Here is a 25,976-nt window from a genome sequence, read left to right as displayed (position 1 = left end):
TTTAATCCAATAGTAGTTTTAAAAGCTACGTATAAGTATGAGAAAATGGGTGTGAAGAAGTAGGAGTGTGTCTACCATTATTGGTTGTAAGTGCATTTATGAAATTTGTGTCCCGGCCTCATTGCTAACAGGCAAGAAGAGTGAATAATTTATATAGCATAGTTAAGCCCAAACCAATAAGCTTAAGCATATGTGTTAAGTGGTGTCTAATCAACATGTTATATTATGGAGAAATGATAAAAAATAATTCTTTCAAGCCCATCTCCATATAGTAAATAAATGAATTCACCATTGAATTTGTGTGTGACCCTCATGAGTTCACATTCATTGGACTTGCAAAAAGAGATGACTAAAAAATAGTTAAAAGAATGATGTGTAATATATCTCTCTTATATTATTCACTCATTATAAAACAAGAAATGATTGGTGCCAATATTTTGCCCATATTTCTCTCATATCATCTAACAAATTAACCATTAAATTTGTAGACTTAGATGAACCCTACAAATCTAATAATTGATATATTAAATTTGTAAGACAACATGAAAAAAGATATAAACAAATTATTGACATCAATTATTGAATATTGAATGTTATCTCCAATAAAGAAGCAGTACAAATGTATTTTTAACAATCGGCTGGAGACCACGCACTATGAAGTAGAGGTTACTAATTCGAATTTCTCCTCCCTCTCTTGTAACGGGACAACCTCAGTGAAGTGTCTTGTTGAGTGTGCTGCAAGAGGCGTGCAATTGCGATGGATGGGTGACATTTCAGCTATTTGTCCCTTTTTTCACTCTTCTCCTTCCTGATCGCTGAAAATTCACCCTGGCCTGTTATTACACCACACCAGTAATATTCACGTGACTTTAACATATGATGTTTTGTTTTGCTCGTGGTCATAGCTAGATAGCATTCATATTTCCTATAGTCTCCTCGATCGGTCCTCAATGGTTGAAGCCTCCTTCAGATGTACGTACAAGAATTCGTACTTTTACTTACTTACGTCGTTTGTAGCAAATGGATAGGAACATTAAAATAAACCATGTAAATGCATTTACAAGCCATTAATTAGTTGGGAGCCCTAAATTCAGCAAACTGATGAGATGATCGAGCTAATTGTCTAACATGTGCAGCACATGATCACCAATTATAAGAATAAACCATATGTATTAACAATTAGTTGGACGACAAGGCCGGACTAATCAAACAAGAAAAAGACAAGATGCATGCAAGTGCATAGACTTTTCCATCTAATGATCTTTAATTATATATATTGTTGACATACCCGACCACGAGGACAGAGCTAGAAACTAGAAGTCAAAAAAAAAAAAAATTGCTGTTAGGTTGGTTGATCTTTTGTTTTTTATTTTTACCATAAAATTTTGTTATTGTTAGGAATTAAAATTAGCTCCCTATCTGCCGACCACTGATTGATCTATAAGGGCAGTCTACCTCAGGGTACCGTTTGCCAAAAACTTCTTACCATATATTCATCAAAAAAAATTTAACTCATAATATTCTTACTTTTTATTTCAAATAAATCACTTCATATATATATACCAAACATTCTTTTTTTTCTTTTTTTTTTTTTCCTTTTTCCTTCTTCATATTAATCAATTTTTACTACAGACAAAACAATAAATGTCGCGTCCATTGCCAAATGAACCTCAGGATTCTTTTGGCCGGCCAACCTATCATGGACGTTTGGACCAGTGGGACGAGGATCAATCTGTCAATCTAGCGCAAGGGCCAGACTAAGGATTGCATGTGAATGGGGCCACGTTTTCAATTGTCACAGACTTTGAAAATTAAGTGTGTTTAAATGAACGATTTAGATCATAACAATACCAAAACAAAATGGCGGTTGTTGGGTATTAAATGAGTATTAGGATGACAATTTTTTTTTTTTTTTTTGTTAATTTTTTTTTTTTTTTTTCTAATCCTATTAGATGACATTGACATCAAACTAAGGATTGATTAATGATATACGTCTCAAAAGGTTTATGGTCTGTTTGGGTGTGTTTGGGGGTTTTAAAGTGCGTTTAACATTCAAAAAATTCGTTTGAAAAAAAGTACTTATTTGGTAAAAAAAAAAAAAAAAAAGATTTTTTTAACTTAAAAACTCAATTTCTCAACAACAATCCTAAACATGGTCTTAGTGAGTAAATCGTAACACGTCAATTTGTAGAAGAATTATATCATACTTCCTTGAATTTTCTTTTATTTCCCAAATAAAAGTACAAATTTACAAAATGAATAAATAATTAGTAGAAGTACGAATTCTTGCGCCTGTTCCGAAACCGAAGGAGGCTTCAAGCTGCGAGGACAAGAATAAACATTGATAATGAAGAGCTTTCAAATACATGATAACACTAATTAATCCTCTTCTATTTACTTGTTAGGAGAGAAAATTTGAAGGAAATTCAAACAAACTAGCCTCTAAGAAGCATATGTGTTGGGTTCTTTAAGCAATTTACAAATATGTGAAAAACATATACTATTAAAAATTCTATCACTTTTAGAAGTTGGTTCGTAAGAAATTTGTGTCTTACTTCTTATATATTATGTAGAATTTACGACACACATGCGCACTAAAAATTTGATAAAACAATGTCGTTAGAGGATTCTGCTTTCTGTTAATTAATGATGGATAAAACATACAAATTTAGCGAAAATGTAAGTAAGACGAATACCAAAATAAAAATAAGCATTTCTCAAAAATAAATGTTCTAAACTAGGGCATATGTCCTCTTTTCAAATTCATTTCCTCCCTTTACAGAAAGTAGCTAGGGTTTCCATCCAAGTAAACACACCTGGAACATATATAGAGATGGACCCTTCAACCATTTTCATGAACCGCCCTGTTCTTCAACCTCAAATTCATTTCCTCCCTTGACAGAAACAATGGTTTCTACGTAAGTAATCACCTGCAACGAGTATGGTTCTCCATCAATTGGAAGATTAGATATTTCTTTGGTAGATGTGTCGTACACGACCAGCTGTCCATCACTACTTTCCAAGAACAACGCTGTTTCATTCTTCCAAAATCCCAATGGTTTTCTAATTCCCGTAAGAGGTCCTAGAGTGAAAAGCTTACTCCAAGACTCCTTCACACCATATTCATTCAATAACCACACATCAAACCGAGTCTCCGACTGCTCTTCATCTTCGATTGTAACAGCGAGAGCAACCTTTTCATTCAACACAAAAAACTCTCTCCAATTTTCATCTCTACCCCCTATCATTCTTTCATCTGGCAACGGTGTTATTAGGAATGCCTCCTTGCTCATGTCAAACGACAAAATGCTTTCAAACCCACATAATCCCCACCAAGAAGCAATCCCATTTGTGTATGCCTTCATACCTTTAAACCCATCAAAAATGTGACAGAGGGGGCTATCCACCTTTCTCCATGAATTGTTGCTCAAGCTATAAACCTCATTGTGGTCTATGAATTGTGTTTGATAATACGACAAATTTGGGTCGGGGTCATAGAGACAAAGAAGCTTGATTATCTTGTAGTCATTAGTTTTGGCATCAAAACCAAACCCAATACCATTGACGCTGGCCTGAAAGGCAGCAGGGGAGCGGGGCACCGTTGATTTGGGGACAACCTTTGTTTCTTTGGTTGCAGGGTTCCATACAACAACATTCAAGTCATAGTTATCGTAGAGACAAACAAGACCATTGCAAGAACCAACGACAAAAACCTCTACCTTCTTGTCGACACCGGAATACGGAAGCGGTAGAGGTTGTTGTGTTGGAGGAAGCACTTGGAGTGGTTCATAAGAAAGTCTGGAGATAACATAATCACCGGTGGTTTTATCGCGCCGGTGAGCGAGAAAACGGGCGCGGTTGTTGGAGGTGGAGAGGTTGTGGAGGAGGTGCTTTTCTATGAAGTTTTGGTGAGTAATGAGAGCGTACCAGGATTTAGAGACGCACTTGAATCGCAGTAGAGAAACAACCGGCAGCAATAGCAGAATCTGCACAAGAAGATCTTCAGCTATAGCCATGATCACCGGGAGATATTTGGTTGTTGGTAACAAGGATGATGAGAATGAGAGAAAATTCTTGACAAATCCGTAGAGGGTTGGGGGGACCAAATTTAAAGCAGGGACGTGTCGTGCAATGCACATAAGTTGCAATAATATTAAATATATATGGATGCAGGTAGATGTAGCGATATTATAATTAGATATATGTAGATGATAACTCTAGAACCGAGGGCTACTAGAATAAATATAGAAATTACTTTTTTATTTTATAATTATTTTACGATACTAATATGTCAATTTTATCAGTTTTTATTAAAAAAAATATATAATAAATAAAGGGTTATTTAAAATTGAGGTCCCAACGTTCTGGAATAGTACGTATGAGATAAAAATATGGTAGATAACATTTCTTTATTGATAGTGAAGAGCTTTAAAATAGAGTAATGCTAAAAACTATATCACAACTATATATTCTGCAATACTGACTGACAGTTCCAACTAATACTTAAATTAATCATTATTAAATAAAAATAAAAATAAAAAATCAAAGGGTTGATTGAGTATGTCATATCAGCACTGTAGGTTATATAATAAGATAAAAATATGGTATACAGTATTACTCTTTCATATATGATAACCCTAATTTTCTTTACACCTTGCACTCACACTCAACAATTCATTTTAATTTTACACGATTGACCTAATTTATTTTAATTATATTTTTAAGTGACTAATATAAAAAATTATTAAAAATATATCACATCAATCAATATAAAATAAGTATTATAAATAAGCATGACCGATGAATCACGTACATGCATGACAACGACAAATCTTTATGATTTGTTAGCGGTTACGACTTTAGGTTTACGTTCACACGTAAGTATGCATGCATTTATATATATATACACCTTTGGGCCCTGAGGGCCATCTACAAATCCCTAAGCGTTATATCTCACGCGTGCATTTTTGTTTGCTTCTTTTTTTTTTCTTTTTTTTTTTTCTAATTAAAAAGGTGGGAAGGGTCGACCAGTGTAGTTTTCCCCTTTGGGCGTTACCATCGGGGTTCCCACCCGCTGTGGAATGTCCGGTTTGAGCCATAGCTACTGCCTAGGAAGGCGAGTCCGTTACCACAACCCCACAAAGGTGTGAGTCAGTAGAGCCCTTTCAAAGTAGCATCTGGTTCACGCATCTACTACCGCAAGCGGATTCGAACACGCGACCACTAGGATGAAAGGAATTCTTCTACCACCCTTGTGGTTCATTTTTGTTTGCTTCTTGGTATTGGTGATTGGGGTTTATATTCAACGGGAGGATTATGGTTGGGTTTATTTTCAAGGGGCGGAGGATTATGGTAATTTCCTTTTTGGCCATAGCCCAGTCCTTGTGCTAGATTGACAGATTGTTCCTCGTTCCACAAGTCCACAGGAAATGCCTTTGATTACCAAACCCTAAGCCACTCCTCAAACACACCAAACAGACCCTAAGCCTTTTGGGACGTATATTATTAGTTAATCTTTAGTCAATGTCATCTAATAGGATTAGAAAAATTAATTAAAAAAAAAATTGTCATCCTAATATTCATTTAATACCCAACAAGGCAACAACCGCCCTTTTGTTTTGGTATTATTATGATCTAAATCGTTCATTTAAACACACTTTTCAAAGTCTGTGACAATTGAAAACGTGGCCCCATTCACATGCAATCCTTAGTCCGATTCTTGCACTAGATTGATAGACTATTCCTCCTCCCACTAGTCCAAATGTGATAGGTCGGCCGGCCAAAAGAATCATGAGGTTGATTTGGCAATGGACGGTTATTGTTTTGTCTGTAGCAAAAATTGATTAATACAAATTTATATATATATAGTAATTTTTTATTTGAATAAAAGTAAAAGTGATTTATTTGAAGTAAATTAAAAAGTAAAAATATTAGGAGTTAATTTTTTTTTTTAATGAATAATAAGAAGCTTTTGCCAAACCGTGCCCGGAAGTAGATTGACCTTATGAATCAATTAGTGGTAAACACGAAGGGAGGGATGGGGGATTGGTATTGACCATAGCCCGGTCCTTGTGCTAGATTGACAGATTGTTCCTCATTCCACAAGTCCACAGGAAATGCCTTTGATTACCAGACCCTAAGCCACTCCTCAAACACACCCAAACAGACCATAAGCCTTTTGGGACGTATATTATTAGTCAATCTTTAGTCAATGTCATCTAATAGGATTAGAAAAATTAATTAAGAAAAAAAATTTGTCATCCTAATATTCATTTAATATCGAACAAGGCAACAACCGCCCTTTTGTTTTGGTATTATTATGATCTAAATCGTTCATTTAAACACACTTTTCAAAGTCTGTGACAATTGAAAACGTGGCCCCATTCACATGCAATCCTTAGTCCGATTCTTGCGCTAGATTGATAGACTATTCCTCCCCTCACTAGTCCAAATGTCCCTGATAGGTTGGCCGGCCAAAAGAATCATGAGGTTGATTTGGCAATGGACGGTTATTGTTTTGTCTGTAGCAAAAATTGATTAATATAATGAAAAGAAAAAAAAAAAAAAAAAAGCAAAATGAATGTTTGGTATATATATATATATAGTAATTTTTATTTGAATAGTAGTAAAAGTGATTTATTTGAAGTAAAAAGTAAGAATAGTATAAGTTAAATTTTTTTTAATGAATAATAAGAAGCTTTTGCCAAACTGTGCCCCGAAGTAGATTGACCTTATGAATCAATTAGTGGTAAACACAAAGGGAGGGATGGGGGATTGGTATTGACCATAGCCCGGTCCTTGCGCTAGATTGACAGATTATTCCTCGTTCCACAAGTCCATAGGAAATGCCTTTGATTAGCCACTCCTCAAACACACCCAAACAGACCCTAAGCCTTTTGGGACGTATATTATTAGACAATCTTTAGTCAATGTCATCTAATAGGATTAGAAAAAATTAAAAAATTAAAAAAATTAAAAAACTGTCATCCTAATATTCATTTAATACCCAACAACTGCCCTTTTGTTTTGGTATTATTATGATCTAAATCGTTCATTTAAACACACTTTTCAAAGTCTGTGACAATTGAAAACGTGGCCCCATTCACATGCAATCCTTAGTCTGATTCTTGCGCTAGATTGATAGACTATTCCTCCTCCCATTGGTCCAAATGTCCCTGATAGGTCGGCCGGCCAAAAGAATCATGAGGTTGATTTGGCAATGGACGGTTATTGTTTTGTCTGTAGCAAAAATTGATTAATATAATGAAAAGAAAAGAAAAAACAAAATGAATGTTTGGTATATATATATATATATATATAGTAATTTTTATTTGAATAGTAGTAAAAGTGATTTATTTGAAGTAAAAAGTAAGAATATTATAAGTTAAATTTTTTTTAATGAATAATAAGAAGCTTTTGCCAAAATGTGCCCCGAAGTAGATTGACCTTATGAATCAATTAGTGGTAAACACGAAGGGAGGCATGGGGGATTGGTATTGACCATAGCCCGGTCCTTGCGCTAGATTGACAGATTGTTCGTCGTTCCACAAGTTCACAGGAAATGCCTTTGATTACCAGACCCTAAGCCACTCCTCAAACACACCCAAACAGACCCTAAGCCTTTTGGGACGTATATTATTAGTCAATCTTTAGTCAATGTCATCTAATAGGATTAGAAAAAATTAAAAAATTAAAAAAATTAAAAAACTGTCATCCTAATATTCATTTAATACCCAACAACTGCCCTTTTGTTTTGGTATTATTATGATCTAAATCGTTCATTTAAACACACTTTTCAAAGTCTGTGACAATTGAAAATGTGGCCCCATTCACATGCAATCCTTAGTCCGATTCTTGCGCTAGATTGATAGACTATTCCTCCTCCCACTAGTCCAAATGTCCCTGATAGGTCGGCCGGCCAAAAGAATCATGAGGTTGATTTGGCAATGGACGGTTATTGTTTTGTCTGTAGCAAAAATTGATTAATATAAAGAAAAAGAAAAAAAGAAACAAACAAACAAACAAAAAGAATGTTTGGTATATATATATATATATATATATATATATATATATATATATATATATAGTTATTTTTTACTTGAATAATAGTAAAAGTGATTTATTTGAAGTAAAAAAGTAAGAATATTAGGAGTTAAATTTTTTTTAATGAATAATAAGAAGCATTTGCCAAATTGTGCCCTGAAGTAGATTGACCTTATGAATCAATTAGTGGTAAACACGAAGGGAGGGATGGGGAATTGGTATTAACCATAGCCCGGTCCTTGCGCTAGATTGACAGATTGTTCCTCGTTCCACTAGTCCACAGGAAATGCCTTTGATTACCAGACCTTAAGCCACTCCTCAAACACACCCAAACAGACCCTAAGCCTATTGGGACGTATATTATTAGTCAATCTTTAGTCAATGTCATCTAATAGGATTAGAAAAAATAAAAAATAAAAATAAAAATTGTCATCCTAATATTCATTTAATACCCAACAACCGCCCTTTTGTTTTGGTATTATTATGATCTAAATAGTTCATTTAAACACACTTTTCAAAGTCTGTGATAATTGAAAACGTGGCCCCATTCACATGCAATCCTTAGTCCAATTCTTGCACTAGATTGATAGACTATTCCTCCTCCCACTGGTCCAAATGTCCTTGATAGGTCGGCCGGCCAAAAGAATCATGAGGTTGATTTGGCAATGGACGGTTATTGTTTTGTCTGTAGCAAAAATTGATTAATATAAAGAAAAAAAAAAACAAACAAACAAAAAGAATGTTTGGTATATAGATATATAGTTATTTTTTATTTGAATAATAGTAAAAGTGATTTATTTGAAGTAAAAAGTAAGAATATTAGGAGTCAAATTTTTTTTAATGAATAATAAGAAGCTTTTGCCAAACTGTGCCCTGAAGTAGATTGACCTTATGAATCAATTAGTGGTAAACACGAAGGGAGGGATGGGGAATTTGTATTGACCATAGCCCGATCCTTGTGCTAGAGTGACAGATTGTTCCTCGTTTCACTAGTCCACAGGAAATGCCTTTGAGTAGCAGAATGTTAAAGTATTGATTAAATAATTAAATTTACATTTTCCTTTTAACTTAAGCTTTTGAGATAATTGGTGATTTAGCATGATATCATAGCCAAATATCCTAATTAAGTTCGAACCTTGACTATGTTACTTTACCTAATATCAATTAAATATTCTACGTGTTGAGCCACCTATTAAAAGGAAGTTTGAACTTACACACATAAAGAAAAGTGTTAAAGTATTGATTAAATGATTAAATTTATCTCTTCCTATTAGTTTAAATTTTTGTTCTAACTGGTAATTTAACAAAATCCATTTTTCAGAGTTTCTGACAATTGAAAACTTTGCCCCATTCACATGTAATCATGCAAGCATTCGCACATGGCTCCAAGCCCCCACTGGCCACCCCCGGTCCAAGGCCAAACATGTCTTTCTCCAACAACGCCAAAGCATTTGTTTCTTTTGTTGTACGAGGTGACGGACACCATTTATATTTCCTTTAAAACCAACATCAATATCTTGTATTGTTTTTGAAGGAATTATCTTGTTATAGATATAACAATTAAATGGGGCAAAATGCTTCGTACAATACCAAAAATATAATTTGGAATCTTCACAGCTTAAAGATTATCTATGACATACATAATAGCTTTTCAGACCATTATAAGACAATATCTATGAAAAGTCACCGTCTCAATCAGTTTCAGATCTACAGTAAATTTTGGCGAATCACGTCTTTATCCACTATCAGGTCTTTGTTAGTATTTATGTGCATCTACATGGTTCATTATTTGTACGTGGTGATCATGTGCAACATAGGGCTGGGCACGAGTCGGGGCGGGGCGGGTATCGGACTTTTTCCCACCCACCCCGCACCTTGTGGGTTTTGGGATTTCCAACCCACCACCCGAGCACAATGAGCAATATCTGCGCGGATTCGGGTGCTGCGGGGCGGGGAAATCGTCTGCGGGTTGTGCGGGTTGGGTTCTTTTCCTCCATTTTCGTCTGGTTTTTTCTCCTCCATTTTCGTCTCTCCTGTTCTGCAAATTTCTTTTCCTCCTACACAACCACAACCCAACATCAGAACCTATAAACAATGGAAATGAAAATTTATTTGTTTGAACAAACAACCCAACATCAGATTAATGAATTTATCAAGAGATCTCTTGGATCTCATTCATGAAAGAGGTCTAGATAGAGAAAAAAAAAAAAAAAAACTTGGATTGTATTCTGTGGAGGTGAGAGCAGCGCAACAGCGTCTGAGGAGGTGGAGGGCGGCGCAGACGAGAGACGGAGAGAGAGCCACTAACAAGAGAGAACAAGAGAGATGAAGAAAGAGTAAGAGAACGAGAGAGCAAGAGAGACGAAGAGAGAGCAAGAGAACAAGAGAGGGACTAAGGGAGAGAGGCGGAAGAACAAAATAGAGAGAGGAGTTAGGGTTTTTTCCTTTTTATACTAACGTGGGTTGGATTAGGGCGGGGCGGGTACCCGCAGGAAAAAATTCCTATACCCGCAACCCACCCCACCCCGCATGAGTTGGATAAATCCTACCCGAACCCACAAAAATATACACAAAACCCGCATGGGTTCGGGGCGGGTCTACGGGTTGGGCGAGTTTTTGCCCACCCCAAGTGCTACACATGTTAGACAAGAGCTCATCAGTTGTTAAATTTAGGGCTCCCAACTAATGGCTCATAAATGCATCTACATGGTTTATTGTAATTCGTCCTCATTTGCTACAAACATTAGACAATTAATTAGGTTATTGGTTGTTGAATTTTACAGTATTTACATTGAGCTCAACAAAATAACGGACTAGCCTAACTAATAACAATAAACACTAACAGAATACTCTCCTATTTCATATTTGTTTAGGCGAATGTGAGTGCTCTTAATTAAAATTAAGCTCTCCAACTAATTATTCATAAATGTATTTGCATAGATGGTTTTTGTTTGATATATGCTCATGATCACTTGATAAATCTATCCAACGAAGAAAAGTGGGTACGTATAGATTGTTTCTATTAGTTATCTGTTTGTTTTTTTTTTTAACACTATTCATCAATCACATCCATGACAATGACGAAACATCTATGATCGAGTCCTTAACCAATCTTTATGATTTTTTGCGACTTTAGTTTTACGTTCACACGTATGCATGCATGCTATGCTATATATATTACCCTACCATAACATTATTTTGATGTGATCTAAAAGATGGTTGCAACGAAAGTGTACCTTTTTGCTTGCTTCTTGGTATTGGTGACTGGGATTTATTTTCAACGGGTGCCACCGCCACGGGATCTTAATCATCAGGATATTTATGATTCTTTTCAAGGGGTGTTCCCGGATGCTGAGGATTATGATTATTTCTATTTGGTCCTTCAATGGCCTCCCTCATTCTGCAATGTTGCTCCGAACAAGTGTCACAAAAACGCGACGAAGTTCACTTATTTCACTATTCATGGGCTTTGGCCACAGAAAAAGAATGGAGGCGGCATCATTTGCACAAGTGGACCTGCATTTGATTATGACAAGGTATTATATATTATTGTGTCTCTACATTTACTTTATATATATATATATATATATATATATATATATTGACGTCTCAGCAGCCTGATAAATCTAAGAGAGAAAATTGTCTATTACAATCGAATAGTATATATGCTTAAATGGATTGGTATGTTTGTGTGAACATTTGAAGGACTTAAAATTACGTTTAACATTCAAAAAGTCAATTTGAAAAAAAAAAAATATTCATTTGGTAAAAAAAATTGAAAGCGCTTTTAAGGATCCAAAAAGCTTAAAAATGACAAAAACACACTTTTGAGAAAAGCTTAAAAATAAAGCTTTTACCAAAAAACATTTTTTAACTTAAAAATTGTATTTTTCAAACGCAATCTCAAACATGTTCAAGACACTATATCCTAACCTATGTGATTGACTTTTGGACCATACCCATTATTAATGTATATCGACTCACAAAACATAAATTAAATATTAATAACGATTACAAAATAACACAAACACTTCAAATATAAATTAAATATTACTAGATTTAAAGACTTAATATTCTTTCCTTTTTCTGCGTCATTATCATTTGTGTTAATATATATATAACGTTTGGTGCTAACTATGTATATATATATATTTTGATCTACTGTGTAGCTGGCAAGAGAGAAGAAGCTGATAGAACGTATGAAGAAATTTTGGCCAAACCTTAGAGGGAAAGACGAACAATTTTGGGGGGATGAATGGAATAAGCATGGGAGGTGCATAGGGTTGGAGCAAAACGATTACTTTAATAGAGCTGTTAACGTTTACGCCAATGAGAACATTTCCAGTCTAGTTGAAGAGTTGGAAAAACATGGTTTACACTTTTCCTTTTAATATCAATATTGAGAAAAACATGGTTTACACAATACAAGAACTATAGTCGTTGTCATTCTAGCTATCATTTCGCGAATGTATCCTTTAATAAAATAAAATGTCCGCCTAAACATCAACAATATTATTATTCTAATAAAACATGCTTTATTTTGGTTCTGATTCTGTTGATCGTTTTGAATAAATATTTATTATGTTTAGACCTTATACATAGTCCTCCATTATATATATATATATATATATATATATATATATATATATATATTTTGAAAAACTTCACTTACCAATTACCATCCTAATTTTTTTGTCACTTTTACAGTCATACCTTTAAACTTTAAAAAGTCTTAATTTAGTGCATCCATTTTTCAAAATTTTCAACCGTTAGTTTTGATGGGTCATGAGTGTCAAAATTTTTAAAATACCCTCTCTCTTTTTTATTAAAAAAAAAAAAAAAGCTATTTTCAAAATTTTGACAGAATCTATCAAAAAAAACTTAAAAGTTTTAGTATGATCGTAAGAAAAATATATAAGGGTGGTATGGATAACTTCTTCTTCTTCTTCTATGAAACAGAGATTCATGAAGGAAAATCATACCGGATTGAACAGTACAAGGAAGCCATTAAAAGTAGTAGGTTAAACGTGACACCGAATTTCCAATGCAACGAACATGGACAAGACCAACAACTACTTGAAGTAAAGCTTTGCGTATGCAAAAAAGGGACAAAATTTCAGGATTGCACTTACAAAGTGGGCCAATGCAGTACTACCTCTCTTATCCGATTTCCTCATGAGTGGAACAAAATTACACACAGGCCAGATGCAGATGCAGTGGAAGAAAATTCAGAATTGCACTTTCAGCTCCCTGATGACGCCCGCCAGCGGCCGGCATTTTCTTTAATAAAATAAAATCTCATCCTGCTAGCATTTATGCGTCCCCACATTAATATTTATGCTTCATGCATTTTGATTCTGTTGATCGTTTTGAATAAATATTTATTATGTTTATACCTTATACATAGTCCTCTAAATTGATTCTCCTGATCTTGAGATTTTATCACTTTAAATAAACTCACATGGCTTTTTCTTCTTTTCAACTTCAAATACAGTACAAGGCAGCAATAGATGATGAGACTAACTTTTATGAGATTGTGGTACAAACTTACCATTCTGTGCCCTCCAATGAGAAATTGACATCTCAGCTTGAAATAACTTAAGAAAAATAAACATACACGCCAGATTATACCACATCTACTAAAAAAACAAACTCTTCATCTGATTACCAGTCATTCAGTGACTGTCACTTGAGCAGTAAAACTGCCATAAATGAAATTTTAACTCAAACAAACCCAGCCACCATATGACATACACAACTTCTGCAATCAAATCTTTGCTAACGTTAGTATGAGAAGTGTCTTGTAGAAAAGAAGATCAAGCATGATTAAGTGAATGCTTTTACAATTAAAAGAGCAAGAATAGATCATCACAAGACCAAAAAGGAAGACTAACCTCCATGAAGAGGCAATGGCAATATATATCAATCTCATTTCCTTTTTGAGGAAAAAAAATAACAATAATCATACAATCCTATTGCCTATTACCTATCTGTTCCAAACTCTCTCCTTTAAGTCTGTAAAAGTCCAGCATTTCATCTTCCACCGGATGGGTCTTGCCTACTATGACAAGGCAATGCAGAGGTGTTCCAAAATCAATCATCTGCAGTTGCCTCATCGTACCTGCAACTATCTTCTGATCCTCAGATCCCAGCCGAGCAAACCCAACACAATCAGTCTCTTCACCGTATGCTGCAGGAAAATGCACGAATCGCCAATAATCAAATAACACAATTATTTTTGCAAAACTTGAAACTTCAAATTTAGAGCAACTGAAAATTAATTGCAGCAGAATGTGGAGCATAAGAGCATAGAAAAAGGTTAGGAGCCACCTAAGCAAATCATCCGTTGTAAACAAAAAAGTTACATAAAAGATAAATCAAACTCAAGAAAGTAGTAAACTTAAAGAATCATCTACAAATGAAATTGAAGGCTTGAAGATAGGAAGAATTCAGAAACCATACCAGATTCTCCACGATTTTGCTCCACCTCCAAGAGCTGCTCAATGGCAGTGTTTATTGTCATGTATTTAGGTGGTTCATACTGCTTTCTTCCTCTGAATGAATTTAAGAGGCAAAGCAGAGCAAAAATAATCAGTCCATGCATTGGTACTTAAGAGCCATGGTAAAATAATTCCACCCAAAAAATAAATAAATAAGAGAAGGCAATTGTTCACTTTTAAGTACAGACCTGCATAAGGACTCCAGTGAGGGTTCCTTCACTCGTATATCTGCAGGGTTGAAGAATTTGCAATGAATTTTTTTAAGTATGATACATCAAGAAGAGGCACATATTACAAACAAGCCCGAATTCAGAGGACTTCTTTTATCTTTACTAGATGAGTGAATGGGACATGTTTTGGAAAGAAGGAAAGGATTATTAAAATAGTCATTTTCATTTTTTTGTAGCATTGGGTAGCAATCCCAATGCTACCATGACTATAAAATAGTCATTTTTTGACATCTAAAGCTTTAAGCTCAATGTTTATGAACGGGAAAGACACAATGACTGTTTGATACAAGAAAAGGGCCTACAAAAGCTTCCTAATGATAATAGACGTATAGATGAGAAACACATAATGATACTATGCTGCTATCATACATGAGTGAAGTAACAGACAGTAATGTTCCAGAAAGATAGAATGTGATACCTAAGGTAGGTTTATAACTTATGCATGTTGAGAAATATATGTAGCGTGAAAATTGTTGTGAATGCAAAAATCACAGCTCCTATCTTTTAAAAAATCCATAGTGTCTCTATAGCATATAACCTCAGTAAATATTTTACTGTAATTCCAAGAGGCTGCAACCTATAGACCAAGCAATCTCTTCTATATTTGAAAAACTATAACTGATGTGCATTCCATCAACTAAACCAATCATGAAAACTTCACCTAGCAAGCAGAGTGTGTGTAATCCGAGTATGCGGTTTCTTTGAATCTTCTCATAAAAGCTATCAGGCCTCCATGTTTCGGTAAAAAATGGTATTGAAACTGTCTCTCCATAGCAGTAGAGTTGTAACCCACATACACCGACTGCATTCATCACTGATGCATTGTGTACCACCTTGACTTCAACCCCCATCTTCTTTGCTCGAACAACAAGATCAGTGTGTGTTGTTGCTCTGTGTTCAAAAACAAATTGTAAACAGAAGCGAGTATGTCAATTGAATTCCAATAAAGAACATGTTATTCCAATATAAATTTACATGTGTGCAGGTGCAAGAAAAAAGTACATATACAGCTTAGGATTCTTAGCCATAATTTGGCACTATATGCAAAGTTTAAGCTCCAAGAAAGATTTGACTCAAAATGTTGAAGATTAACTGAACTCTATTTGTTTATTTATTTATTTGACTGATCAGTTACATATGCACATATTGGTCTTGAACCTACGACCCCACCCTTCACTCTGCCGTAATAGGAGTAGCAGCTGCCATCTGAGCTAGAGCTCATTGGCAATCGAATTTTAAATTTATAAACTTGTTTTGAGACTGGTCTTTTGAGCAAATCAGCTAAATTAGCAGCCCCAACTTCTCGTATCTTCTCTGCAATTTTTATTCTTCCCTCCCTAATGGACTGAAAACCAACAATCTCTCAAACTCAATACTCCATAAGTAATGTTTCTTCACTTGCAATACTCAAACAATTCACATTTTTCTTTAACTCAAGAATTCAATAAAACCCAAATTCACAAAAATAAATAATATCATCCAACTACAGCATTCCACAAAATCCAAATCAAAAAGAAAAAATAAGCATAATCCATACCCAAAAGGATCCCCAACAACAAGGAAAGCCACATCAAAGCCATGAGCCTCTGATAGAATTTCATCTGCTTTTTCCTCCACCATTTCCCTATCTGCTAGTGTGATTAATTTCCCATATAACTGTTCCTGCACAAAAGAAAGAAGAAAAAGCAAACCCAATGTGAAAAAAAAATAAAACCCAAAATTGAGGGCTTTGGAAAAAGAAAACGAAGAGTAGCAGCTATTGTGCACAGGGAAGTAGTACCAATGTGGAAAGGCCATCGGAAGAGAGACTGAAAGAGAGGAGAGAAGTGTAGGCCTCTATGTAGACCTTTCCGCATTTCTTCACTGCTTCTAAACCTCTGAGAGTGATGTCCTTCTCATTGCCCAGTCCCAGACCCACTATGTACAACATCTCTCTTCCTCCAACGCCAATCTAATTTGAAATAAAGGGTAAAAAGAAAATAAGAAGAGGAAAAGGACAACAAGACCTGGCAAAATGCCATAAATTCAAAACTAACTCTCATCTATATTTCTCGTCTTATTCCCTAGTAAATTATCATTTTTCGCTTGATAATTTTCGCTTTCCAATTCAAAATTAAGTTTCCGATTCATTCCCTACTAAAGTTGATAACACACTTTTGCAATTTTAGTTAGCCACTTCCCAAAAGCACAACACATCAAACTCTCTAAATATTTCTCTACTTCATTTAAATATTCTTCTTTATTCGTATGGTAGTTGGAAGGTATTCTTATGGAAATCCATCACTACAATCAAAGGAGCCTTACTAGATGAATCAGATTGCATAATAATTCAACTTGAGCTTCAATATTCAAGTATCAAACAGCAAGAACTACAAATGTAATTGATAACACATCCAAATAAATCAACTAGGCTGCTTGCACTGATTTACACTACGAATGACAAAAAGCAGCCTAGAATGAAACAACTCAGCAAGCCCATCAACCAATACAGCTTAATTCAAGACGACCAAACTGGATTTCCCTCCCATACTGACATTTCTAGTTCTGAATGCCTTTACTAGCACTGTTGCTGTGCTTCCGGCAGAACTTCCAGGTACAGGAACACCTAGAGAAGGTTGTGCACTTGTGCTTTCAAGAAGCTTATACAAATAGAAACAAATTAAGAAATGAAAACTCAACTCAATCACAAACCAATAAATAGTGAAAAATAGCTACAGAAAAAAGAAAAAAAATATACCAATTACTCTTGTTTAAAAGCTAGACATGACAAGGGCAAAAGCAACAACGCTATTACTAGCTGGTGTAGCCAAACTCAGATTCGACCCACATACAGAGTCACCCTCTAAAACCCCATCAACATTGTTTGCCTGCACATAATTTGGTACTCACGCTTCAATGCTGCAGTAAGTCATAAAAGACATTAGGAATTTTGATGCTCTCGTACAATTCCCACTTTTGATTACAATTTACAACTCGGGCATTTAGGTTCCACTCCCTCATCCACCTGCTATCAATCTTACCAGAAACTGAGTAGGATGGCCTCAGTCTCTGAACATTAGGTTCCATTATCCTTTGCAATTAGAAGTCTATTAGCTTGAATTGGTGTTTTAGCTCTGTTCCTTATCATAACTCGCCGATGCATATAGAATCAATAAATGATCCCCACTGCATTTCCTTCAAATCACTAACTCCAACAAACATTGTAGCTATCAGTAAAGTAAAAACACACATATGTATCTCTACAAACCACCAGGCTACTTCCAAGCAGCAAATTATGAAGTTAAAAGTGCTTCATGAGCCAATATATAGTTCCATAACTTACATGACTTATATGACCTTTACCCTACTCTTGTAACTTTTGTTCATGACAAGAAAAGAAACTTCCATATTTCTTTCAAATCCTTTTACATTATTTTGCTTCCCAAAAGTTAGAAGAACTTCAGTAGAGCCAACTAATTGTTATCACACCCAGATAGCTCATAGTGTACCTTGAGTGCCACATGAAGAAACCCATATTACCCTAAATCCTAATCACGAGAAGCTAGGACTAAATAGACAACTCAAAAACAGGACCCAAAAAAAATCACACATTTAAATATACAGAAAATATATATATATATATATATCACTTTAGTCATTGAGTTCTAGCTATATGCTCGAACAAATGCCTCAGAGAAAATAAGAAAGAAATACCTGAAAGCTTAGTAGTAGAAGCACAAAAAGATGTGGAAGCACGAAATTGGTTGGCTTTCTGCTTCTACCAGAACCTTATATCCTCTTTAGAATATTGTTCGGTTTTTACCCTAAATTCCCAACTGGACAGAAAATTGACAAATCATTCCATGGGTCTATTGATTGAACTACAAATTCCAAGGGTATTACTACAAATCAAAAATCGCCAACTATATTATCACCCAATCACAGATTAATCCAAAACCAGTATCAACAGCCAATCAATTTCGTGTATATTCAAGGGGTTTTCGGTTTTCACTCCAAGTTTTTAACGTCAGCAGAAAATATATAGAATGATCTTATGGGTGTATCAAATAAGCTACAAACTTCATGATTATCATCCAAAAATTCGAACGTAAGAACCCACAGCATCACTAATTAATTCTTGAAGCAAGACAAGAGGAAGAAATTGAAAAGAACATGAGAGAGAGAGAGAGAGAGAGAGAGAGAGATGAGAAAGGAGGGAGAGGAGAATTACCTCAATCGTCCTCCTCCTGGCTGAGTGAGTTGCAGAGAACTAGAGGCGCGGGAGAGAGAGAGAGAGTGAGAGGAAATATATAAAAAGAAAAATGAAGCGGCGAAAGATTGAAGCTCGGCGTATATGGTGAGGGTTCTGACAAAACTAAACTGGCGAGGGAATTAGCTAGTTTGATGGTGTGGGTATTTTGTGGAAACTAAGAATGCTCTAAATCATTAATAACTTCAAAATTAAGGTTTTCTTGCTTCGTTACATATGTACATAGAAACCCAGAAAGCAATTAAACATTCACTCAAAAACATTGTAATGGACTAGGAAGAAAAGCAACAAGCTAGAGAAAGAGAGCTGAATGAAGGAAGGAAGGAAGGAATACTCACATTGCTTCTCTTCACCTCAGCAGCAACAGCTAAATGCTTTAGCAACCGAGCAGAAGAGTACGATTTGTTGCAAGCGTATATTGGTGTTCTTCACACCGTCCCAATCCACGCCACCAAATCTCGTGGAGTTCTTCGTAAAGCCTGCGAGTGGAGTCAAAACCCCATTTGCATAAATCCCTTCTCTCACCGAGAAACTGAGAATCGATAGAGGGTTTTTGGTCCGAGGCTGAAACTGAGGGGCCGAGAGGTTCAACTCCCAAAGCCCAATTCCCTCAGAGCATAAACAGGGCCCATTGAAATGTTTGTTGGCGGCCCACGAATGCTACATTAATTCAACTTGTACCCTTATGACATAAATAATATAAATTTATGATACAAGTATTTAACCCTAATTTAAAAAAGCATACCAATATGGTTTTCCTTTAAACTTTCACCTAATTCAATTTATAAAATTGTCATATAATTCTTGAACATTTTAGAAACACATGCATTTTTTTTTTTAATATACAGAGTTAGAGGAAATTCCATTAAAAAAAATATATATGTATCTCTCGCATGCTGCTTTTTGGTAAAGCAACAACTACTCTTCTTGTCACTCGTTTGGCTTCTACTATCAATTTTAGGTGTTTTGATTTGGAAGGAAATGCACTTATGGTGATTCTTGTTGTGAATCAGTCTCATATCTTTTCTTCTTGGTAGTTTGCCGCTATTGTGTCTGACATTATCCTTAATCTTTATTATTTTCAAAGCTGGAATGCTTTTAAAATGTCTAGATGTGCTAATTTTCGTACACAGGGTTTAACAAAATTGGCCGCTACCCATCTAATATTTGGTAGCATTCCTTTAAATTCTCCCTTCTCTCTTCCTTTTGGATCAAGAGTACGAAATATCCTTTTTTATACCCTCTTTTCCACATTTCAATTAGACAAAATAAAAAAATAAAAAGAGACACATAACAATTTAGTGCACTAAATTGAAAAATAATAATAATAATAATCATTGCACCTAATTTAGAGAAGAAAACTCTATACATAGCATACAACTGAAATCTTATCCAACTTTAAGAAGAAAATAAACACCAAACCCTTGAGTATATAAATATCAAATAAAAAGCAAAAGAATTTTAAATTTACAAGAAATGTTAAAAATTAAATTTTTATCATATAATTATTTCTCAATTTTGATATAGCAGTTTTAATCAATCTTTGAATTTTTTTTTTTATAAAAAAAAAAAGAAAAAAAATTATTAGTTGGGGTTATCATATTAGCATTGTCAAATAATTATTGATAAAAATTTACACTTTTAGCATTAATCTATATTCAATAAAGATAAATGATTAATCACGTAATGACGTAAAGGTCCAAATCCAAATTTAAGTCGAAATTGGCTTACACAATGCTGGTGGCGAAAAGCATTTTCGCAACACCATAAAAGAATTCGGTGGAAAAGTAGTAGTCAGGAAAACGCGAAATACCAAAAACTCCTGACGGGACGAGACGAGACGAGAACCCTGAATTTCTTGCAATAAAACGGCCAGCTACCGTCCTTGTCAGTGTGACGCGCAACGTGTGCGCCACACGCTACCGGCTACACTGTCCTTCGGAACAAACCTCACGCGCCCTTGGTACGGTGTAGTCTCAAAAAGCCAACTGGGCTTGTGTCACCGAGGTTTGTGGGCCCCCACTTGATGGGGACAGCTCCCCACTGTGTTTTCTTGGCTCCGAAAAGTTCTCTAGAAGTGGTATAAAATGGCGGAGGTGGATCCGATCCGATTCACTCAGCTCACTCTCTTTTTCTTTTTTTAGTTTATTAATTTATTTTTCTCTCTTTGAAACCCCCAAAAGACGTAACTAACGGTCCTGACAAAGTGACAAGGTGGTCACATTGTGAGACCACGTAGAAAGAGTTGGGGTCCAATAGGAAAAAAGGGTTCGAACCGGCTCAAAACTTTTGAGAAATTTCTAGGAAAAGGCATAGAACCACCCCCCGACTTGACTTCTACCTAAACTATCACGTGTAATAAGGGGTTGGGGGGGGGGGGGGAGCTTTTGTCAAATTCTCACGTGCAAACTGACCACCGACATAGTTTTTATGTGCATTCCAACGAGGCCGGTATGAGGAGCAGAATATTGTTATAATTTAAATTTAGTCTATCTAATTGTGTATTTAAAATTTAAATAATTTCAAATAATGTATCTAGTTAGATGTGCAAACTTTAAACTGTGACCATGAAATGAAGATGATCATTATTACTCGGACATCATATACCAGTAGTTTGCATAATTGCTCATTGATTATTACATAATAATGTTATTTAATAGATTGTTATGCAATTTTATGATATGATAGTGAAATCAGCTTTTTGATTAGCAGTTGTAAAAAAAATTAAAAATTATTATCATGTTAGTCATATAACAGTCTACTAAATTAATAATGTTGCATATTAGACTATCGTTTAACTCCCATCTTATTAGGATGATGTAACAGGGTTTATCAACCCTTTAATTTTTTTATTTTTAACAATTACTAATAGGTTGATGGGTATTTTTACATCATCGCATTGAACTGGAAGTGGGATGATAGTGTAATGTGAAGCATTATACACATTACAAACAAGAGTAATGCTATATATTACATCATATTCCATTATTATTGTGTTATACTAATATGACATTGTTAATTCACGCATAAATTAGCTCTGGTAAAAAGAATGAAAAAAAAAAAAAAAATTAATGGTGAATTGACAAGATCACTTTTTTTTTTTTAAGGAATATTATGAATATTCATTATCTCAAAAGATCCGTAAAAGATCACACAAGTAGGAGGGATTGCTCCCTCTGTACAACATCACCTACACTTGGTGGGGCATCCCCCAGCCAAGTAGACATAGCAACGTGAGTGGAGGCCAATTTTACTAACACGTGTGTGGCATTATTGGCGGTCCTCATAACATGTCTGAAACTAGATCTTTCTAGTACACGTAGCTCTCCCCTTGAATACATTATATGAAATGACCATAACTACTAAGGCACGATCCCTTTGTGGCAATATCCTTAACCACTAGCAAGGAGTCACCTTAAAAAATGACGTTGTTGAGCCCTAATTCCTTACCGAAAAGAACTGCATTCATTGATGCTAAAGCTTCAGCCGTTGTTAGGTCAGTTTGGAAAGCCAGAGACATACTTCATGCAGCAATAAACTTCCCGTTAGAGTCCCTGACAATAAAACCCAACCTCACACGCCCTTCCTTCGAGTTAATCCCTACATCCCAGTTACTCTTTACCATAGTGCGTGGTGGGGGCTACCATGTTGCAACGGAAGAAACATATAGAGCTCACAAGTCACCTTAGCATAATAGGATAGTGGAATATTTAAAGTGACAACAATAAATGTGGACATACATGTGGTACTTTACCGGTTTAGATTTAACATATAGAGCTCACAAGTCATAAATAAAGTAATTTATAGGGTTTTATCGAGTAATTCTACAAGTCCCTCTTATATTTTTATTGAGTCCTTTCAAGAATGATGTGGCTATTAAATTTATTATTTATCAAAATCTAATAATGGTTGATGACAAGTCCAATGGTAAATTTAATAGCCACATTATTATTGAAGAGACTACAAAATGATACAAGAGAAACTTGTAGCATTACTAGGTTTCACCTACAAACTCAATAGTCAATAAGGATCAAGCCTCCATTTAAAAATTAATTAACTCAATACATTTATTACTATTTAGGATAAGGTTGGAACCCACTATGCTTCTTTCGTAGTGGTTATATCTTTGTTAGCAATTATATGAGCTTTGAAGCTAACAACTCAAAACATTAATTTGAATATCTTGCTTCTCTCTTTGGATGTATCAAAAGTATAAATATTAAAAAAAACAAAGCTTTTCTTTTCATGAGTCATGTTACCCATTACTAATTCAAAGAATCAATCAAGATATTCATTATTATATACTATAAGTATTTTGATAAGAACAATGTATATTTTATTTATTATTTCATTCAACATCGTCCTATTTCAAACCAAAAAACTCTAATTAAGATTAAAAAAAAAAAAAAAAACTGTAATCCAATGAAATTTTCAATTTCCCTCCATAATAAAGGGGTGAAATGATTGTAGTTGAATTAAGATCATCTCCAGTTAGTTATATTTGAATAATATTTGTGTCTTTTTACTTTTTAAGGGAACAAAAATACCATTTCAATATAACTAATTAAATATTCTCATATTCAAATGAACTGAAGAAGATTATAATTCAACTTTTTTATGCAATTCACATTTTATAAAAATATTTATTATGTAATAGTTTACATTTTGGTGACTGATGTGATAAACTATAAGTATTAGCTTGTAAACAACGACTCATAACACCTTTAGCAGCACCCAACCCATGAAATATATCATATCCTCAAACTTTACCTTTATCACACTTTCTAAAAGAAAAGTGCTAGAGAAAGTGTCAATCTTACTTTATTCTTTCTGTAAATTGATAGGGCATCTTATATGGCAAATACCATCTCAACAACTTAAATTTTTTAATTATTTAATTGTTATTGTGTCAAAAATTATATAAGAGTAGTGTAAATTTTGTATGAGAAGTGCTATGGAGCCAAATAAATGAACAAAGAAAAATTTTCAAACTGACGTAGCAAGGGTTTTTTAATTAAAAAAATGCAATTATCTCACCCTTGTCAGCTACTCATGATTAGGGTTGGCAAAACGGGTAATCGGGTAGACCCGATTAGGACCTGTTAAGACCCGCGACCCGATTGCCCGAAACACGAACACAACCCGTTTAGCTAAACGGGGTAGCGGGTCTGACACGATTATAAAACGAAAAATATCAGAGTAACCCGACACGACCCGATTAACCCGTTTAGCATAACCGGGTCATATCGGGTAGACCCGACACGACCCAACCCGACCTTTTTTTTTTTTTTTAAAAAAAAAAAACCTTAATCAAAATTGGAAAAAATAATTTAATAAAGGGATCTCTTAGGCCAAAGAACTAGTCAAATTTATCATAACCATCAAAGAAGAATAAATTTTTTTAAAAGATAATGTTTTAATATATAAATAATGATTTAAAAGATAATATTTTAATATATAGACCCACATAGAAAAAGTAACGGAAAAACAAGGAATAGGCCAGTGAAGTGAAAACTGTGAAGTCGTGAAGTGAAGAGTGAAATGAAGCCGTGAATGAGTCAGTGAGTGTTAGGATTAATTTAGTTAGAACTTAGACATAGGTTTATTTATAAAAATAAAAAATAATAATAAAAAAATTAAAAATTAAAAATTAAATGGGTTTGGCGGGTCACCCGAGACCAACCAGACCCGATTGACTCGCCAGACCCGGTTGACCCGCCAGACCCAGTTGACCCGGCCGACCCATTTATTAAACGTGTCTGGCGGCTCGACCCGATAGACACAAATTTAATCGTGTCTTAATCGGGTAGACCCGATTAAGACCTGAACCCGATAAGCCCAAACCTAATACCTATTAACTTCGTGTCGTGTTCGTGTCGGGTTCGCGGGTCGTGTCAAAATTGCCAGCCCTACTCATGATTTGCCATGTCAGTTTGAAAATTTTGTTGGGTTCCTTTGTTTAGCTCCCTAACACTTCCCATTTTGTATTGTCTAACAATTTTCTAGAAGAGTTTTATATTTATTTATTTCACTCATATTACACTTGTCAGCATTACATGTTTTAAATGATTTAGATTATATCAATTGATGTGAGATAATAAATATAAGGGAAAAATACAAAATTAGTCAATGTAATTTACTTAATTTGCAATTAAATTTATGTGGTATCAAAATGAATTTAAAGATCACTGAGGTATGCCAAAAAAAAAAAAAAAGTCCATACACTCAAATTTTGTTAATTGACTTCGATAACATGAAACATCAAAACCAATAAAATTATGACATCTATTTTATTTAAGTCAGTAGCTAACAGAATCTGTTAAATTTGTGAATGTAATTTAACTGTAAGGAATAAATTATTTTTGGCATATCTTAAAGACTTTTTGAGTTTTATTTTAACACTATATAAGGTTAATTATAAATTAGGTAAACAACAAAAACTAATTTTATATTTATTCCTAATTAACAGATTCGTTGCCCCAATTAGAAACGGGACAGCAAGGTTAGACAAAACACAAAAAAGGAAACCGACAAGCAAACTCGCGGGTCCCACCATATCTCTTTTACACGGCGCGCAGAAAACGAGCACCAAAAAAAAAAAAAACGAAATCACAAAACAAAACAAAAATACCGCGAGAGAATCACGAGAGATAGCGTAAAAGACCATTCATTCCTCTCGGCGCAACGCCAAACAAGAAAACAAAAAAGCGAAAGCGACAGTAGAGAAAAGAAAAGAAAAGAAATGGGTATGCAGGGTACGAATCACGATACGACTGGACGTGTGTAACGAATATTCACTAGATTTGAATTAGTGGTTTCGAATCCGGAAAACACTTGCGCTGGCCTTATCACTCACGCAATAAGCGCTTATCAATCGAACACGATAAGTACTTGTACTTATAGAATAGGAAACTGGACTTATCACTGATAGGTCAGTAGAAAGAGAAAGGACCC

The 25,976-nt window shown here is 34.7% G+C and overlaps 3 protein-coding genes across 6 annotated transcripts; 1 reads left to right on the top strand and 2 right to left on the bottom strand.

Annotated features, from left to right (window-relative positions):
• Positions 1–2,852: 2,852 nt before the first annotated feature.
• On the bottom strand, positions 2,853–4,016 carry LOC132168581 (F-box/kelch-repeat protein At3g06240-like). Its single transcript, XM_059579577.2, has one exon. The coding sequence runs from the start codon at positions 4,014–4,016 to the stop codon at positions 2,853–2,855; it is 1,164 nt and encodes a 387-aa protein (XP_059435560.1).
• Positions 4,017–11,258: 7,242 nt separating this feature from the next.
• Positions 11,259–13,337, top strand: LOC132168579 (ribonuclease 1-like). Its single transcript, XM_059579576.2, has 3 exons — positions 11,259–11,579; positions 12,213–12,414; positions 13,003–13,337. Exons 1-3 carry the CDS (start codon positions 11,259–11,261, stop codon positions 13,335–13,337), a joined length of 858 nt encoding a protein of 285 aa, XP_059435559.2.
• Positions 13,338–13,760: 423 nt separating this feature from the next.
• On the bottom strand, positions 13,761–19,532 carry LOC132173066 (Tetrapyrrole (Corrin/Porphyrin) Methylase). 4 transcript variants are annotated; one of them, XM_059584634.2, is made up of 8 exons: positions 19,361–19,532; positions 18,984–19,022; positions 16,554–16,724; positions 16,311–16,435; positions 15,435–15,664; positions 14,732–14,771; positions 14,506–14,597; positions 13,761–14,233 (listed from the first exon to the last, which is right to left on the bottom strand). In XM_059584634.2, exons 3-8 carry the CDS (start codon positions 16,701–16,703, stop codon positions 14,016–14,018), a joined length of 855 nt encoding a protein of 284 aa, XP_059440617.2. In that variant the 5' UTR covers positions 16,704–16,724; positions 18,984–19,022; positions 19,361–19,532; the 3' UTR covers positions 13,761–14,015. The 4 variants fall into 4 exon arrangements, with proteins under 4 accessions (XP_059440617.2, XP_059440616.2, XP_059440615.2 ...); XM_059584633.2 differs by lacking the exon at positions 18,984–19,022 and adding an exon at positions 18,467–18,588; XM_059584632.2 differs by lacking the exon at positions 18,984–19,022.
• Positions 19,533–25,976: the final 6,444 nt, after the last annotated feature.

The sequence above is a fragment of the Corylus avellana genome, chromosome 1 (genome assembly GCF_965113065.1).
Source record: "Corylus avellana chromosome 1, dhCorAvel1.hap1.2, whole genome shotgun sequence".
In the NCBI taxonomy this organism is placed as follows: domain Eukaryota; kingdom Viridiplantae; phylum Streptophyta; class Magnoliopsida; order Fagales; family Betulaceae; genus Corylus; species Corylus avellana.
This window is presented reverse-complemented; position numbering and strand designations above follow the sequence as displayed.